The sequence below is a fragment of the Rhodnius prolixus genome, unplaced genomic scaffold (assembly GCF_049639745.1).
Source record: "Rhodnius prolixus isolate KJV_2025 unplaced genomic scaffold, Rpr scaffold_4, whole genome shotgun sequence".
NCBI lineage: Eukaryota > Metazoa > Arthropoda > Insecta > Hemiptera > Reduviidae > Rhodnius > Rhodnius prolixus.
The window spans coordinates 8925549-8944442 of NW_027411614.1; the positions used below are offsets into that span (position 1 = coordinate 8925549).

General features: G+C 37.1%; 1 protein-coding gene across 4 annotated transcripts in view; it reads left to right on the forward strand.

Annotated features, from left to right (window-relative positions):
- Nucleotides 1-18894, forward strand: part of Nlg2 (Neuroligin 2) — a 512997-nt gene that overhangs the window by 467417 nt on the left and 26686 nt on the right. For all 4 annotated transcript variants that reach the window (XM_074131290.1, XM_074131291.1, XM_074131292.1 and 1 more), the window contains one exon: nucleotides 17610-17701. In XM_074131290.1, coding sequence (XP_073987391.1) covers nucleotides 17610-17701 — 92 coding nt within the window. The remainder of the gene's footprint in view (nucleotides 1-17609; nucleotides 17702-18894) is intronic.

The window sequence follows — 18894 nt, forward strand, 5'->3', positions numbered from 1 at the left end:
AGCTTTTACGAATTATTTTTGGTACTCTGCAGGTCTTGTAGAAATAGTATGTCCAAAATTGTTGCGGTGTTGCCTAAAGCTGCCCCGAAAAACCTTAGAATTCAACGTCAAAAGTGTTCTACAAATCTAGATATTGCCTTTAAAATCTTCTTTTCTGAAGGATAATTTGAAAGATTAAAGAATTTTAAAAAGATAGTAAAAATGAAAGACTTAAGTTGCTTCAAAAAAATACGTTCGCGATTTAATGTATGCGTTTGACTGTTTTCGAAATTAATGTTTTCAAAGACATCTAGGAAAATTCAAAAACACAGGCACAGTTTCCTTAAATTTTCCCTCAACAACATGGAGTGATTCTCGGATTCGAGACTTAGGATTTGTTGCTTGCTAACACCGAAAAATGAACAGTTTTTTCCCCTCTTCTAATACAAATTCTCTTCCAGAAGATATTTTATAATCAAATTGGGAATCAGTTGCTATTAAAATGTGGAAATATACGGATTGGTGAGCAAAATCGTATTAGGATTAATTAGGCAGAAGCCTTTAAAGAAAAATAAAAAGAATAACATATAGTGAAAGTAAGTTGTCTTGACATCCTTAAGTAACGACAAGAGATAAAGCTTTCTAACCAAATGATGTACACTTCACAACTTGTTGACGAAGAAGTCTAGCCCCAGCTTGTAATCAAATCTTGTTGAAAGTCAAGGCAGATTATGGTGTAAAGGCACTTAAGGATGGTTGAATAGTTAGTAGGGTAATAGAAGTTGCTCCAACTATTTATCATATCACTGACATACGCTACTTGCTACTTGGGTGGCATCAGGATGACCTTGATTAACTCACTATCATAATAAAGAAGTAATTCACAATACTCTCACCATTAATATTTGAATCTATTATTAAATAAACAGAAAAGTATGAGCTTAACAGTGTAAATTATATTGTTGTTAGTGAACAAGCTGCTGGTAGCGACCATAGTGACCCGTTTTGGCCAGGCGAAGATCTTTGGTTTAAAATATCTTGATGTTCTAATATCTTCTTTGAAATGCGAAGATTAAGCATTCTTGTAAACCTTGCTTTCCTGCATTCCTAATTCTTCTAAAAATACTTATTACTGCTTATATATGCCGCAGCAGGTGGGCTTTTAACAACATTTTTTCCGGAATCTTTGATACCCAAGGGCTTAGATTTTTGGACGTATCTATACCAGGCTTCAGTAAGAAAATCGTTGTTCGGCATGAGGCGTTTAGTGAGCACCCCATGTGGCAATTTATTAACGCTGCTACACTGTTATGCACTAAGCAGTAACTAAAAGATTGAAGCCAACAAAGCAAGGGGCTGCGATAGCCGAAAGGATAGATAGGTAGATAGATAGATTAAATTAGGGCGGCCTCAAGGCCTACGCCACTGCGACGCCTGTTGATCTATTGTGGCTCCCCTCACTCTAAAGCTCACCCTCCAGACCTCTCCTTTTAATCAGACTCTTGATGCTGGAGAGCGGCTCTTGGGTAAAGCTCACAGGCCTTGGTTTTTCCTCCCCGAAAAGTAACATCCTTAGCCATATGAGCCCCTCCTCACACTGACTCAACACGTGCAGTGCCGTTTCCTCCTCTTCCTGACAGAACCTACAAAGGCTATCATCTGCCAGGCCCATGCGATGCATGGGTTCTCTGAGCCTGCAGTGGCCAGTTAATAAGCCTACAATGATCTTTATAGCCCCCACGGCCTTGACGGATTAATTCTGCAGTCAGCCTCGGCGAATAGCCTTTAATGAACTCCTTCGCCTGTCTCTGCCCCGTGGTAGAAAGCCACCACTCTTGAGACCTACCCGAACGGATAGAGGTGAGGCTTTGCAAAGCCAATATGTATTGTTGATTAGTTTGTTCGATTCCCGTTCTCTAAGCCTTGGATTTTATCTAATGGTTTTTTTTAGTTGCTGGACGAAGGCACCTAATTTGGTAGTTGAACGTAAAGCCCGCCTGAAAAAATAGGCGTTACTTTTTTACTTAACTACTTTTAATAACAGTTTAATGAATCGCCAAAAAGTTAAGATTTTTCCATAAATATGATGGGTCATATTCCGAAATTCAACTGAAATTTCTTCCAGCTCAGAGTTAGGTCTTTGAGGGAAATAGTATACAAACCACCGACCTTGGACTCTGCACTCCCAAGCACCAAAATGATCCCTAAATTTAGCACTAAAGAAAGGCATGTATTTCTCATTTTTTTTTTTTTCTTCTCGGGAACTCATTCTCTTGAGCCTCTTGAGTAACAACTTGTTCTTTTCGAAGCGTATTCTGGAGTCCAAAATTTACAATGTGGTGTTTAATGCTTTCATTTCAAATGCGTTATTAAACAGTACGATAAATATTTTACAGGAATTTAAATTTACCTAATTTAATACTTGGCCCTCTGTTTGTTCTTTCTTCATTTCAGTTTAAAGCTTTTCATCATTTAATTTTTAAAAGCATTCACTTAGAATAGCAGCAGCGAGCTCTCTTTGTATCCAACTTAATTATATGCAAAGTAAATATTACTTAACTTTGGGTAAATACTTTTGGCTCCACACTATACTAATACATCTGGTTGACCTTTTTTTTAATTTGAATTTTCTAAATTAACTTTTCCAAGCCAGTAATACATTTTAACACTGTTTGTCTGTACGATGGGCGAGAGTATACGTTTTATATCGTAATTTTATTTGCCTACCTTTGGTTAATGTGATGAAATATTTAATTTTATGTACTACAATTTGCATGTAGATATATTTTACAAATTGTATTTGTAATGATAAACTTTCTGCTGGTAAGAAATATTTTATGCTCATTGTATTTTAAATTGATTCAGAGAGACGTTTGTTTTGCTCATTTTTATGGTCAGTTTTCCTTCAGAAGGCTGGTTGGTTAATGATGGGTCTGCCTGGAATGTTTTCTAGATTACTACCTCATGTTTACTCAGAAGTTTTGGTGTATAGTCTCTTGGTAGGCGGGAGATCACTTAGCAGAACTGTGTCTTCAGGACAACTACTTTCTTACAGGCACGAAGAGTTTGCTTTTCTTTCAGAAATTTTGGATGAACTTGTTAGTGATTCAACTTTAATTTTTAAGGCAGTCTTTCTTATAAAGTTGAATATCCCTTAATTTTGTATCTTCGCATCAAATAAGTTTCGAAGAGTGTGGAAGGCATAGCTTCTAACGTGGGGATGTTCTTCTAATCAGGATATCAGATCACATTAGATATTTATGGTACTGAGGGGTTAGAAATGGTTCGCTAAATTTGACTACTCTCTTTACTGTGTAGATCCGGGATCAGTTTTTAGCGTGTTTCTAGCTTCTAGGAATGTATTGTTTCATAGCATTCAATCTCTGTGTATGAGCCGCCCGATGGTTTATTGGAATTCAATACATTGACAACGCTATCCCAGATAGCTCCGGCTTCTCGCCATTTCTACTAGGGGGTAGTAATAACCCCGAGATGTACCAAAGTCCAAGAGTCGAAGAGTGAAAATTATATATAAAAAATAAAATAAAACAAAGAATTTTCTAATAGTTAGTCCAGAATATTGATATCTCTTCCTCAGTAATAAGGTCCTGTACTGGCATGAACATGTAGGGTACAGTCCTCATTTGGTTTATAAAAGCCAAGAAAAGCGTTAGGAAAACAAGGAACTGACTTTTAGTTCGACCAAATTCCTGCAATTTCTTCACGGTCAGCAAGAATGAAGAGCGGTACTAAACGGAACATGTTTTCACCCATTTCGAAAAAAACGAGAAAAACATTCTTTCTGTCATCTAGTTAGATCAGAAAATGATGACTTGAAGTAAACACAGCGACCTATTTAGGCCACTACTAAAGGTTACAAAACTGGGTTCGACCTTTTTTTATCACTTAGTGCAAAAAAAATGAATGAAAACTTGGTAACTATCTGATACTTTAGCCCCAGAAAAAGGGTGTTTTCCGCTGTTGAGAACGGCTATTTAGGCCATTTACTAAATGTTACAACTGGGATCGACCTGATGGACTTTGATAGTTCCTAAGTTTTTCATCGTTTCTGGCCAAAGTAGCGGATAGTTCCTAATTTCTCTTTAGTTTTTCCAATTGAATTAAAGTTAAAGGTAGACTCCAATTGTAACACTTAGTACCGGTCTATTTAATCTAACCAATATCTGTCTTTTACTTTAATTGAATAAGGCGTACTGTGTTATTAAGTTTTGTTTCATTGCGGAATTAAAGTTTGTTTTTGTAGGGTATTATTAAGAAGCATAATTCTTGTGTTACACGTTGTTATTTACCTTAAAACTAATAAACATGTCTGTCTGTAATAAATAATAACGGGGAACTTTTTAAAGGAAAATAATGAATGTGATACATTTAATGGCTAAACACATTATACTTAGGGGATTGAATGTGTCAAGTAAAGCCCTGGAAGTTAGTTACTAGGACGCACTGAGCAGAATTCTAAACTGGCTTTATTCTCCACCAGCCAGGATCTAGTTCTTAACCCCTTCACTTTCTTTTTGGTGCAGAGAGGGAGAGAGAGAGCAACTGATGTGGGTCTGGACTAGGCCAAACATTAAGGGTAGATTTCAGAGGATACGGTTCTTTTTTTTTTGAGGAGAGGTTCTTGGGTTAACCCTTGCTCAACCCCCTCAATGCGTCATTAACAGACCCACTTCTCCAACGGGCCAACAATCCTTAACACTAATAACCTACTTTTCTTACAAAAACTTGGTCTTATTATTGCTTGAACTTGATAACCTTACCTTTTGTGTTAAAGTTATATAATATAATTTCCTTAGAAATAAAGTTCTACACAATTGTCTCAGAAAACTGCCCTGAGAGGGAATATTAAATAAGATAACTACTTCTAGTCCAGCCGGGACTTCCAGCCAGAGTGATTTAAGTGCAAACTCAACTTTCGCTTGTTATTTAGCAACGATCCCAGCGTGGGCAACTCGGTCTTCGTGGAATTAAAAAAAAAAAAGAAGATGTACACTTTTGTAGAACCCATTAGTGGGACCTTTATAATAAAGTATACTCGTATACTGTTATAATTAAAGGTTATTAAAGAAAAAATAAATTATCATCCTCTCTAGGGCGTAAAAAAAGAGTTTAAAGTGAGAATAAAATTTGTTTTTTTCATTTAATGAGAAATTTCGCACAAATATATATTTAAAAAAACAAAGCAAAGAAGGTCGTTTATCTGTGATGTCATAACAATCCCTTCCCATTTCCGGATTTCCCTACGCTTTTCCGGACTTTACCCAACCACACAACAAACACAGATTGAGCTGATGAAGATGGTTGATCGTAAAGACTCAACTTATTAAACGTGCTTTTGTAAAGCTATTAAATGAAACATTTTAAGCGGGAATCTTCGTAAAAATTTGATAGCAGCCCTTATCTCAGCTATTCCCGCTTTAAACAAATGTTTATCTAAGTTAAAACCGGGAAATTGACTGTTACGCTAAGTTCGACAATAGGTTTTGACTGAGGACGAAAACATTACGTGGCCACGAGTTATCCAGTTCTGATCTATGTATTATTGAATATCCATGAATTGGCCACCTTTAAAAAGTGCAACAATGTACTTAGTTGTTCAATAAAACATTTTTAGAATTTACTCTAATTTAGAGTCTTAATCCGGGAACAAAGTTCTTAATCAGAAGATAATCTGTTGTAAACATTTTTTTTGTTTTAAATTTGCAACTCTCTGTACACCATACTCCTCATCTAGATCCTGTAACAGCTTGCCGTACTCTCCAATCACATCTAAATCTTCTCGAGCCTTGGCTGCAAAAGTGGAGAATCAAAGTGAATGAATTGAAATCTAAATACATAGTATTCACTCTAAACAAGAAAACTCTCCCTCCTCTCTCCTTCCACAATACTTCTATACCAATTACTAACCAAGTACGATATCTCGGACTACATCTTGACAAACGACTGACGTGGAACCCACACACGAGACTCAAATGAATTGACCTCAATCTGAGTTATAAAATGTTAAAAATGAGGTATAAAAAGACAACTCGACAAACGTTCAAATCTGACCCTGACAAACAAACGAACACTACGAGGGTCGTTTGAAAAATCCGTGCAAAGTCAGAGAGATAGCACCACTGGCGCGTATCGAGGTTATGTTTAGTTAGTAGCATCTCCTGGAAGAACACACACCAAGTTTCAGCCAGATCGGTCTATTTCTTTGTGTTTGGCATTCGTTTGAATCGAGGAAGTCGAGTGATTTTCAAAAAAATGTACGAAAAAGAATTTCGTGTGTTGATTAAACACTACTTTATGAAAGGCAAAACGCCTCAGGAGACTAAAGAGAAGCTTGATAAACATTATGGTGACTCTGCACCTTCGATTAGAACAGTTTATAAGTGGTTTCAAAATTTTCTGGAGTGGCCATATGGGCACAAGTGACGCTGAACGTTCTGGGACGCCCTGTTGAGGTTACTACTCCAGAAATCATTGATAAAATCCATGATATGGTGATGGATGACAGAAGAGTGAAGGTGCGTGAGATTGTTAGTGCTGTGGGCATCTCGAATAAACGGGTACATAATATTTTGCATCAACATTTGGACATGACAAAGCTATCCGCAAGATGGGTGCCGCGATTGCTCACGCTTGACCAAAAACGAAATCGTGTGAAGTGTTGCAAGGACGGTTTGCAGCTGTTCCAAAAGAATCCGCAGGACTTTAAGCGTCGTTTCGTCACTGTGGATGAAACATGGATACATCACTACACTCCTGAGACCAAAGAACAATCTAAACAATGGGTTACCAAGGGGCAATCTGCGCCAAAAAAGGCGAAGACCGTTCCTTCGGCCGGAAAGATTATGGCGACTGTCTGGGATTCGCAAGGAATAATCCTCATCGACTATCTGGAAAAGGGTAAAACTATTACAGGTGCATATTATTCATCGTTATTGGACCGTTTGAAAACCAAGCTGCAAGAAAAACGCCCACGATTGGCCCACAAAAAAGTCCTTTTCCATCACGACAACGCACCAGCTCACACCTCAGCAGTTGTGGTCGCAAAATTAATGGAAATAGGGTTCCAACTCGTTTCACAACTCCCCTATTTTCCAGACTTGGCTCCCTCGGACTACTATTTGTTCCCCAATATGAAGAAATGGCTGGCGGGAAAAAGATTTTATTCAAACGAGGAGGTGATTGCAGAAACGAATGGCTATTTTTCAGACTTGGACAAATCCTATTATTCGGAAGGGATCAACAAACTAGAGCTGCGTTGGACGAAGTGTATAAGCCTAAAAGGAGACTATGTTGAAAAATAAAAAAGGTTTACCCCAAAAAATTAAGTAGTTTTTATTTTTGCACGGACTTTTCAAACGACCCTCGTATATACCGCTCTACTTGCCCCAACATGGACGTACGGAATGTAACTCTACGGAAGCGCTAAAAAATCTAACATCAACAGACTTCAGACCTTACAGTCTAAAATCCTGAGAACAATAGTTCACGCTCCCTTCTACGTCTCCAGTTACACTATACACTCTAATCTAAACATTCCTCTCGTCTCTGAAATAGCCCAATCTCGATACACAAAACTCCACTCAAATCTTCACAGTCATTACAACCCTCTGATCCACAACATGTCTACTATAACACTTCCTTCAAATCCACAGCGCAGACTGAAGCGGCGGTGGCCACTCGATCATCTCAACATTTAACGCCGACCTCCTAGGATGGTTGCTGTGTAAGCTTACCAATCTGGCGAACTAACGGCTTCCATCACTGGATGGTCGTCGTTCACTGCACTCATGCCTCTTGGCGCACATGCATGTGCACATGTATGTATGTACACACTTATACACATACGTGCATGTGTATTTACGCCATCCCTTACCTCTCATCACTTTTGCTTATTGTACTAGATACAGTTGCAAAATAAATAAATTAATTAAAAAAAAATTAACAGCTATAAAAAGTGATAATAAATCTAAATAGAATGGTTTGGTTTGTTGGGTTTAGTATATAGGGTGACCATGGTTATATGCTCCACCCACTTTTTTTTTAAAATAAAAAACACGTATTTAATCATTTTTAGTCTAGTTTATTTTCAGTGATTGACCCTTTTTTTTATACCCTCGTATCTCGAGATACAGCATCCAACTTTTGTTTTTCAAATGGAACGTTATATTTTTTGTTGCATATTTTTATAGTATTTGATCTTCTAAAAACAACAAAAAAATGTTTTTTGAAATCGGGTAGGTTTTTCAAAAGTTATGGGTATTTAAAATTTGAAAAACAAATTTCAGTTTACTGTCAAAATTACGTTATTTTTTTTAAAGGATCTATTCAAACTGGGCACAACCAACGGATAGGCAAGCCAAAACTCTCGACTCCCACGCTTTGCTTGTAGCAGCACTTATGGTGGCGAAGTCAAGATCTAGGCAGGCTAGAGTTATTCGACGTTCAGGTTGTTTTTTCTACAAACGTTTGGTGTGGAGTTTTAGGAAATCAACTAATCGGCCCATACTTCTACAGAGAGAACTTAACTGGTGAAAGGTATCCAACTTTTTTTTAAGAGACATTTTGCCAGTTCTGCTTGAAGATGTTCATCTACAACGTCGACTAGATATGTATTTTCAACAAGATGGTTGCCCGGCCCATAATGCGAGAGTGGTTCGAGGTTACCTGGACAGAAATTTCCATGAAAAGTGCGTAAGGACTCATTGTCCCATCCAATGGCCACCTCGATCTCCGGACTTGACCCAAATGGACTATATTTTGTGGGGATACCTAAAAAAATAAAGTATAAAGTAACCTTAATCCCGTGGCTTCAGTCGAAGATCAGAAACGTCGAATTACTCTAGCCTGCCTAGATCTTGACTTCGCTACCATAAGTGCTGCTACAAGCAAAGCGTGGGAGTCGAGAGTTTTGGCTTGCCTTTCCGTTGGTTGTGTCCAGTTTGAATAGATTCTTTAAAAAAAAATAACGTAATTTTGACAATAAACTGAAATTTGTTTTTCATATTTTAAATACCCATAACTTTTGAAAAACCTAACCCAGGGGTCGGCAACCTATTTTAAGTAGAGAGCCATTTCTTCTTAAATAATTTTAATAAATCTTACCAAGAGCCGCAAGGATGATAGTGTAAACAAACTCTGTAGATCATTTGTATTCGCAAATTATGATATTTAATAACATTTAAATGTTTTATATATTTATTTTCACATATTGCAAAGTAAATAAACAAATAAATAATAACTAAACCTGTGTTTGAATGAAAATGGCGGCAGTATTATATATTACGTACTGTATTTTAATATAATTCTATTCAATTTCTAACCTATCGCATTTAAAATTCTTTTTGAAAAAATATCATTACTTTAATAAATGAAATTTTCATTTGTTTCAATAAAATTAAAATATAAAATATATTTTGGACAGGCTGAAGAGCCACAAAATTTGGATCAAAGAGCCGCATGCGGCTCGCGAGCCGCGGGTTGCCGACCCCTGACCTAACCGATTTCAAAAAAATTTTTTTTGTTGTTTTTAGTAGCTCAAATACTACAAAAATATGCAACAAAAAATATAACGTTCCATTTGAAAAACAAAAGTTGGACGCTGTATCTCGAGATACAAGGGTTTAAAAAAATGGGTCAATCACTAAAAATAAACTAGACTAAAAATGATTAAATACGTGTTTTTTATTTTTTCGAAATTTCCCGCCGTTAAAAAAAAAGTGGGTGGAGCATATAACTTTGGACACCCTGTATAGGAAGATATTACTCGTCAGGGCTATATCGAGGATGTAAAGGGTACTGAACGTGTTGTGAGTGTACTCTAACCTGATCTGCAGATGAGAGAATGGAGAGGCGAAGATAGAACAACCCTAGTTTGTGCCGAAGGCCCACACACCTTTTAGCTGTGCCTGTCCACTTGCTTTGCAGTGAGTGATTTAAGAGGAAATCTCTTGGGGAGAAAAACAAGGAAAATACAAAGTTTATTCCCATTTATTTTTCAAAGTCCAATAGAATTTCCCTCTTCATTTCAATCTATTGACTGATCGAAAGGTAGAGAGTAATCGGAAGTGACTTACCATGAACCTTGAAAGGAAGTCAATAAGTTTGCAGCAAAAAAAAAAAAAAACATTGCCGCCATCATGGTCACTACTACATCCGTTATATGCTGTGTAGAAAATATTTTCTAACAAATATGTACACTCCATCTTGCCAAACCATCGGAAGTATGTGTATGCATACCTTTATGAACAGGCGGTTAATATCCGTTTTGTTAAACAAGTAAGGCTGGCTGTACCGCAAAGGCTGAGTTTACCGAATGAAGGTAAAAGCGGTATAGATTGGTATTAACGGTTCTTAGTAGGAACGGTAGACAAGTTTGTACATGTTCATGTTCAACCATAGTGCTGTACTAGGGCAGGATACGTGCTCTCAATTAATCTGAGCATTAACTGTAGCGCTTTACCACCTCTCTCTCTATCCCGTACGCCATCTCTCTCTAAATTTCCTTTTCATCAATATTATATAAACAGATGGTAAGGGACGTGAATTTGAATATTCAGACTGAAGGTTAATTGGGTTTAACTTGTATATTATGCGCTACTTACCTGAGAGTGTTGTACGTTTAGCCCGATTTACAATTATCGCTACTAAAAACAAACCATCATTACTTATTCAAAAAGCCTAATTTACTTAAGAATTATTGTCACCAATCTACCAAGCAATTTAAATTCTATTTATTTAAATTACAACTGTCTTTTGGCTGTAAATAAACACAAGGCACAAACAAAATAAATTAATGAAAATTATTTAGGGCTATCCAAATGATGGCAATCATGAGTTGGCTAACACAAGATACAGATGAAGTAAATTCGGAGGATGCTAATTTCTATCGAAAAATGGCCTACAGTATTGAGTCGGTATGAAACTGCAACAAATTCTTACATTGCAAGTAAAATAAAGTAATCGCCTATTTCTTTCAGCCGGAGCCTAACGTCCAACTACCAATTAGGTGTCGTGGACGGTGGTGGAAGCTCATACTTTACTATAATCATACACGGGATTCGAACTGGGGAACTCCCACTTACAAAACCACTATACCAACAACCGCTCCTTACATTGCAAATATATTTATTTTATCCTTTTATTGAAATTTACACCTGGTATTTACAAGGTACAATAAGTAAATGCGATAAGTGTATAAATAAATAACGTGGCAGACGTGAATGACGGTCATCCAGTGATGGCCGCCATTAGTCACCCAGTTGGTCACGGGGGCCAACGGCGCCTCAGCCGTCTTCGAGGATTGGAGGGTAGTGTAGTTAAAGATAAGTTTGCAGCTAAAGGGTTACGATGAAATGAGAGTTTTTGATGAAAATTTTTATATCGGATTTTGGCAAGTCCGGAGATGAGTGGAATTTGGAGATCTGTATGGATTGTGTGGTTGCTAACATAGAATGGAGCGTCTTACTATGCGGCGGAGTATTTTGGATTGGAGTGCTTGCAGTCTATTGATGTTGGATTTTTTAGCTGTTCCGTAAAGTTCGAGCCCGTAAGTCCATATTGGTGGTGAGAAGAGTTGTATAGAGTCGTCGTTTGTTCTGTGGTGAGAGTTTTGAGTGTTTGTCAAGTAGCCTGGCTAGATGTTTGTATCGTTTGTTTAGTTCGGTACGTTTAAGTCTCGTATGGGCGGTTCTAGGTAAGTCTCTTGTCTAGGTACATTCCAAGGTACCGCACATGGTCGGCTGGTGGGATAGGTGTATGATGTAAGAAGACAGGTGGTGGAGTGTGATTTATGTAAATTTTCTGAAAAACAACCTGTTCCAGCAATTGAACATATGGTTTCTAGCCTCAATATTTATTTATAAGTATGATGAAAAGTAAATACTTTTTTAAGAATAAGAAGTCAAGTTCAATGCAACACTCGTATATTACACGGAACAGTAATAATGAAGCACTAACATTGGTTGGCAAAATCCAATTTAAACCAAAACTTAATGACGGACAGTTTGCCGCATGAAATTAAAAAAATTGAATATGAGAAGTTCAGAAAAGACTCATTATGTATGTATTGTTATTATGATGCTGGACTAGTGTTACTGAGTCACAAGTCAATGAATGAATCTCTCTTTATTGCTGATTTTCAGTTCAGAGTTTGCTGATAAAGTAGGGGGTTGTTTTGCTTTAAAGCTGGCAAATATTTTTTTTTTTAATTTATCAGTTCAGTTTGGAAGTAACATGTATCTATCTATTGTAACACTATCTATTGTACTCGTAATTGTTTATTGACTACTTATGTTTGACGAGTTGCATATTTTGTAAATATATATCAGGTTATAAATAAATAAATATCAGGTTATCCTGTGATCGAGAGGCCATAGACTCTAGGTATTTTAGGACAGTATGAGCGGGGTTATGGTGACAGGTTAATTTGGAATAACAGTGGAGGAGGATAAGGTACACTTAACCCAAGTCGGTCGATAAAAATCCGCCAGAACTGTCTCTTCCTTTAGAGGCTGTTAGATCTTTCTCTCATTACTAGTGAGAACTCGAACTGAAAGCAAATTTTAATTGTAGTAGTAATAAAGTTTATTTAAATGAACAAAAACTACAAGATACAAGATTTCGTTTCTAAAACAGAACAAAATACTTTAATTGGCATGGTTTCTACTGTCTTCTGGAGTTTGAAACAGATATTATCAGCACAATTAGGAAAACAAGTTATAATTAATAGATATCTATAAATAGAAACATTTTAAATACAGAAAAGACCAAGAAAAAGAAGAAAAAGAGAGAGAATACATTTATTATTTTATTCGCTAAGATTTATTACGTAATTAATCAGCAATGATAAACTGTATAAACACAAAGGATATCCTCTCAGATGTCTACAGAATCAAAAAAACAGGCTCATTGAGGAATTTCCCTCTAAACTTCCAAGATTCAGTTGCGTAATGGATTAGTTCAGGCCAATCTATACCATTCATCAAATTTACAAATCTTTCTAGAGAGGAGATATCTTTCTCCAAAAACTGCAAAACGAATAGGCGACAGGGCAGGAGGCAGGTAGCAACAAAGTGGACAGTATCTTCCTTCTCCTCAAGATCTCATAGAGGACATTCTACACCCAGACTGTTGTTGGCCATAGGGCTTATTATTAAGTGACTCTCAGTTCTCCTCTCAGCTTGAGAGCCCAACGTACAGAGGATAAACCATTGAGAGTGTCTACACCTCACTGAGTAGGTCCTGTGGGTCCGAAGTGAATCTTTGCTTTGGTTGATTTTATGAGCGTTTACAGGTAAAACCTTAATTAGATTAAAACAAATTAAATCTTTATACAATGAAATGGAAAACGCACAGGCCACAGGCGAAGCAGTACATCACGGGCTATTTGCCAAGGCTGACTACAGAATTAATCCGTCAGTGCCGTGGAGCTATAAGGATAATTGTAGGCCTATTAACCGGCCACTGCAGGCTCAGAAAGCACATGCATCGCATGGGCCTGGCGGATGATAACCTTTGTAGGTTCTGTCAGGAAGAGGAGGAAACGGCACTGCACGTGTTGTGTCAGTGTGAGGGGCTGGTCTGGCTAAGGATGTTACTTCTCCAGAATTAAGAGTCTGATTAAACGGACGGGTCTGAAGGGCGAGCTCTAGAGTAGGGGAGCCACAATAGATCCAAAGGGGTCGCAGTGGCGTAGGCATTAATGGCCGCCCTATTAGAATCTTATCTTACAGGATTCTTATATTAACAAATTTCAATTGATAGAAGTAGATTTCTGAAGTTGGGGGTTTCATTAAAAGTACGTGTCAATTTAATTGGCGAAGTACAATTTAAAGGCCAACCATAAATCAAGAAAACAACTGAATTCAATTTTGGGTTTGCATGATGTTCATTATATGGTACCACCTCCATCAACCTGCAAAGTTCAGAGACAATTCTACGCTTAACTAACCACTATAAGTAATTTTACTCGACATAAGTTTGATATGAATGAAATATAAGTGATACCCGCAGGGGGTCGCTGTTGCATGCAGCTTCCTGGGTGTTGCAATCCCACGGGTTCCTAGCACAGTACACCCATGCACTTACACAATACAATAGAGACACAATTTACTTGCACTACATTCACGTAAACAAGCGCACTGAGGCACCAATACACGACTCATTCAAGAGCTACCTTCCCTTGAAGATAGCTGCGACGGCAAACGGAGTATACTCTTTAAATCTAAGATCCTCCTTGTATTTGGCAAGCTTGCCCTCTGCGAAACCTTTGAATCTTGAATCTTGTCTCAAAACCTCATTTTGAAAATTTATGGCTATGGCTAAGAAAAAAAAAAACAAATTATATAAATGAATGTAACAGCTAAGTTAAAGATTCTAAGTAATTCTCGATTTTGTCAAGAATACTAGATTTGATTATATACTCCACCCATAATTTATGTAAATTACTTACTGCTACAATTTTTTATTTTTTTCGCCTTTGCGAACACAGTACAGATCATTATGTTGTCAGATTTCTGAATGGATATTATTTAAATTGACTTTCTCATAACTATTGGCAGTGATAGATTGCATGCAGTTTCATTTTATATCGTGTCAATATCCTCAGAATTATTTCTAGATAGTAAATACGATTTAAATGTTTAAAAGGGCGGTACCATTATTATTTCTGCATAATTTCTACATTTAACCAATATATGTGCTTTAATAAATCCCTAGGGGCGTTGAGATTTATTTAATTGGCTATAATACTAGCAATGATGAGATTAAAGAAATTAGCAATAAATTGGAACCAATCAAGAGTTATTATAGGTTTTTTTTATTTTTATTATTATTTTTCCATCATTTATTGACAATAACAGTTGCGAAATTTCACCATTAAAGAAGGTATCAAATGAAGGGAAGGGGAACGCACCAAATGGTCAGCAGTAACTAAGATCTAAACAGTTCTACGCATTGTTAACCAAAGCTAACCTAAGACTCAGAGTGAATGCTCGTAAGAACTGTTTTCCTACATATCTGGATATCATTCTTGTTTGGTGATTTACTTTTGCCAACCATGTCGAAATAGGCGCCACGGTAGCCGAGCGGTTAAAGGTGAGACCTGAGAAGCTGATATGTATTGTGGTACTGGTTCAATTCCAGGTCTAGGCCTTGGATTTTATTTGATGGTTAATGTGGGAACTTTCTCGTAAAGTATGTTTGCTAGTCGCTTTCGTCCACTACACCTAATTTGGTACTTGGACGTAAAGTTCGCCTGAAAAAATAGGCATCATTCCCAGCAATCTGCTTCCAGACCAGTCGGGGTGGTTTCACTGATTGGCTGTGAACTCGCTAGTTTCTATGATCGTAAGCAAGGACCTAGTGTCGTTTGAGAGTAGGCTCCCCGTACAGTTTTTTGACGCTCTTGACCTACTAGAGCAGAATACTTTCGAGCGTTATCCACTTGCTCAGTCAAACAAAACCTTTAATATCCATCAAGCAGACTCAGCAGGCCCATTGATCAATTTAAGAGTCTTCAGAGAAACTTTACACTTTATTGTTTGAAGTTTTTACCTTCAATTGTCAGCTAGCGGTTACCCACGTACTTCGACGTCCCTCGCTGTCAATTTATGTCCAATTTTACTTCCTATAATTGACTATTTTATGATTCAACCATCCCAACTACATCATAGATTCTATGGGTTTTTTCCCAGAATTAATTTCTGACGTCATTCATACTCTGTTCTTTGCAATCTCTACTTTGAACGCATTTCTAAGCCTCTTTTGGCTGCGGTGCAGTGGAGCACAAGTCCCGTCCCGATATTTAATCTTAATCTTGTACGCATTTGATTGTCCACACCATCTTGTTTCAGTGATCAAGAAGTTTAAGACTTCTAATTTCCACTGAAATAAATACTTTTTGGAAGCGCCATGGTAGCCGAATGGTTTGAGCTAGAGGTGAGGCCCGACAATGCTATGTTGTAATGTGGAATGTGGTACTGGATTAGATTACCTGTTAATATGAGAAATATTTAGTAAATTAAGTGTGCTGGTAGCTTTCGTCCATGACACCTAATTTGGTAATCAACGAAAAAACACTTTCGGAGAGAAGTACGTATAACTTATGAAAAAATTAGAACATTTTACCGTATGGTACCTTTTGTATTTCCGTAGGACTAGAATTGCTTTCATTTTGTTTTCGAGGTTGAACAATAGTTGATTGTATTATCTTGAAAATTTATATACAGACAGTTCGTGGGATATACTGGAAGGGGAGATTAACGCAAGATAAGAGTGTTAGGGTGGAAGTAGTGAGCAAACTGGGTGGCTTTTTAATGGGTTCCGTGTTATGGTCAGTTCAAGTACCTAGTGGCCCAATTTGGCTTAGCGTTCTGTTAGGGAGAACAATGAGATTTGGGTTATTTCCGACTCAAGCTTGTAAATCCAAAAAAAAAAATAAAAAAAATTTAATGTTCACTCTGTTGTTGTGAGAGATATGGGTATTTGAATGGGTTTTCTCTAAAATAGTTGATACAAGGTCTGCTGAATAGTACCCAGCGTGAGAGGTACACTCACTGCCAGTTGTTTGTACAACATCCGCAATGACAGTAGCCACTGTACTGAAAGGATGATGAGGTCATCACTTCCATTAGATCGTACAATGAAATTTACTGAGTGGTTCCATACACTCGGCTGTCAGCTTTAACTCATGAGTACAGTGGGATCTCCCTTTACCTTCCTTTGACCATGCCGTACACTTACCATTCAAGTAACTCACAAGTGCAGAACCATTGTGTGTAAGACTGAACCCACAAAACGGGCGTCTTGATTAAGGAACGCCACTCAAATAATTTATTATAAAATTTCAAGGCCGAAGAAATAAAAAGTTACATTACAGCCGGAACTGTCAGCTTAAACGAATTTAAAACTTTGGGCTTTCGGTGATTCGAGCTACAGTCTTCAAGTTTAGGTCTCAAACTCACGGGGAAAACTCAAGGCAGGGTGTTAAGGGTTTTCTAACTGGAAGATCCCCAGTTCGAATCCCGTGTATGGCAACTTTTTATTTGATAAGAAATATTGTTTATAGTAAAATATGAACTTCTGCTCGCCGTTCAAGGCACCTAATCAGTAGTTATACGTTAAGCCTCGCCTGAAAAAAATAGGCGATTACTTTACTTTTTTAACAACCACTTATTTTTTGAGGAAACACTATTTTTAAAATTTGACTCGATTTCAATTCTTCCTTTAGAGTGAGTAAAACGAGTGGTTGTGTTTGTTTACATGTTTAAGATATTAAAAAACATTATTTACCTAGATTATAAGCACTAGACGAAATAATTTTATTTTCTGACTTATCCCTTGATAACTTCCAAAGTGACTTGTCAGGTTTTGGTTTTTGACGTTGCAAATATTTACGTACATAGTACTACACAGATCAGCCACATTCTTTCACACTCAGCAGTTACGAAAATTTTACCTGGAATATAATTTTTACTGGCCACAGATTTAAATACAACATTGATTCGTTGTGGATCAAATGGCCCTCAGGTTGTGAGAAAATAATTTCATAACATTAATAAAAAATTGGAACTTGATAATTAGTATAATTTAATCGTTATTATTTTTTCCAGTGACCCAAATGGACCTACCCAATCGCATTTAGAAGAAGAACTACCATTCTGGGATACTTATGATTCCATTAATCAACTTTATCTGCAATTAGGTAAGTTTAAGATAAAAAGTAAATAAACTCGATGGTTTTGGTAAATTGCAACCTTACTATAGCAAACTATTTATATAGTGAAAACGCTTTTATCCGATAGAAAAAAAGGAAGATACGCGGTTATAGTGAATGAGTAATGGTGAGGTGGTTGAAAGGACACGGATGTATGTGTGAAAAAGGAAACTAGTGGAAAAGCGAAAGAAAATATTTGTCATGGTACTTTGAGGGTGCACCAAAGCTCATAGAAAGCTTGCTCAGTGTTGCGGCGGAGCTTGGGTCTATCTTAGGAAGATCTACTAGATAATCTGCTTCCAAGTGAGAATCTTTTTTAAATCCTAAACTAAAACGTTTCCACCTGGAATAAAACATCACCTCTAAGAGCATATACATCTGACCCTGTTGCTAAAGTGTGAGGAAAAACTTTTGCTTACCTGATTTACTTTTCCTGCCGACGTCACTTCTACTGTTCCTTATTCTGCTTTGTATTTTTTTTTTTTTTTCACTTATTGCTGGAAAGTGTAAGTATTACGTTCATGTTAACATTTTCTTGATCTAGCTTTCACCTAAAAGGGTAATGCATGATTTGTGCGTAGTAATAACTACATAACCCTTTATAACTATATTTTGGAGCACAAGGTGTGCTCCAATCTAATTTGTGTAATAGCTGCCGATCTAATTTGTTCAGGTTAGGCTCCTGCCTCATTTCCATCCTCAGAGGGCACTCCCCTGCCCTTAAACTATTCTAAGGGTAGCAAAGCAGCCAATTCTGCCATCTTGCCGCCATTAAGTTACACCAAATAGGAAACAAAAAGTGAAGGGATTAGCCCCGTGGTAGCGCATACTGGTGATCCAGGCTTCAGATCCCTAAATTCTGGGTTTCAGTCCCTAAATTTTTGGTTTTCTTAGGTTATTCTTACTGCTCAATGTCCATTGATAGTCAGTGCACCTGATAAAAAGCTCCGGGCGCCATATATATTATAAATATTTCTCGCTTTTGGGCCATCGACAGCCCATTTTGGATCCACTCATCTTATGATTCATTGTAACCCACGTAAATAAATGTTTAATGCACTTAGATCATCTTGTTAGAAACGTAAGAGAGCATTTTAATAATCTTGTTGAAAGTTTTAAGTGCATAGTAGAACGTGTTCTAAATCTGTTTAATGCGGTTAATCATAGAATAGATTTGGTTC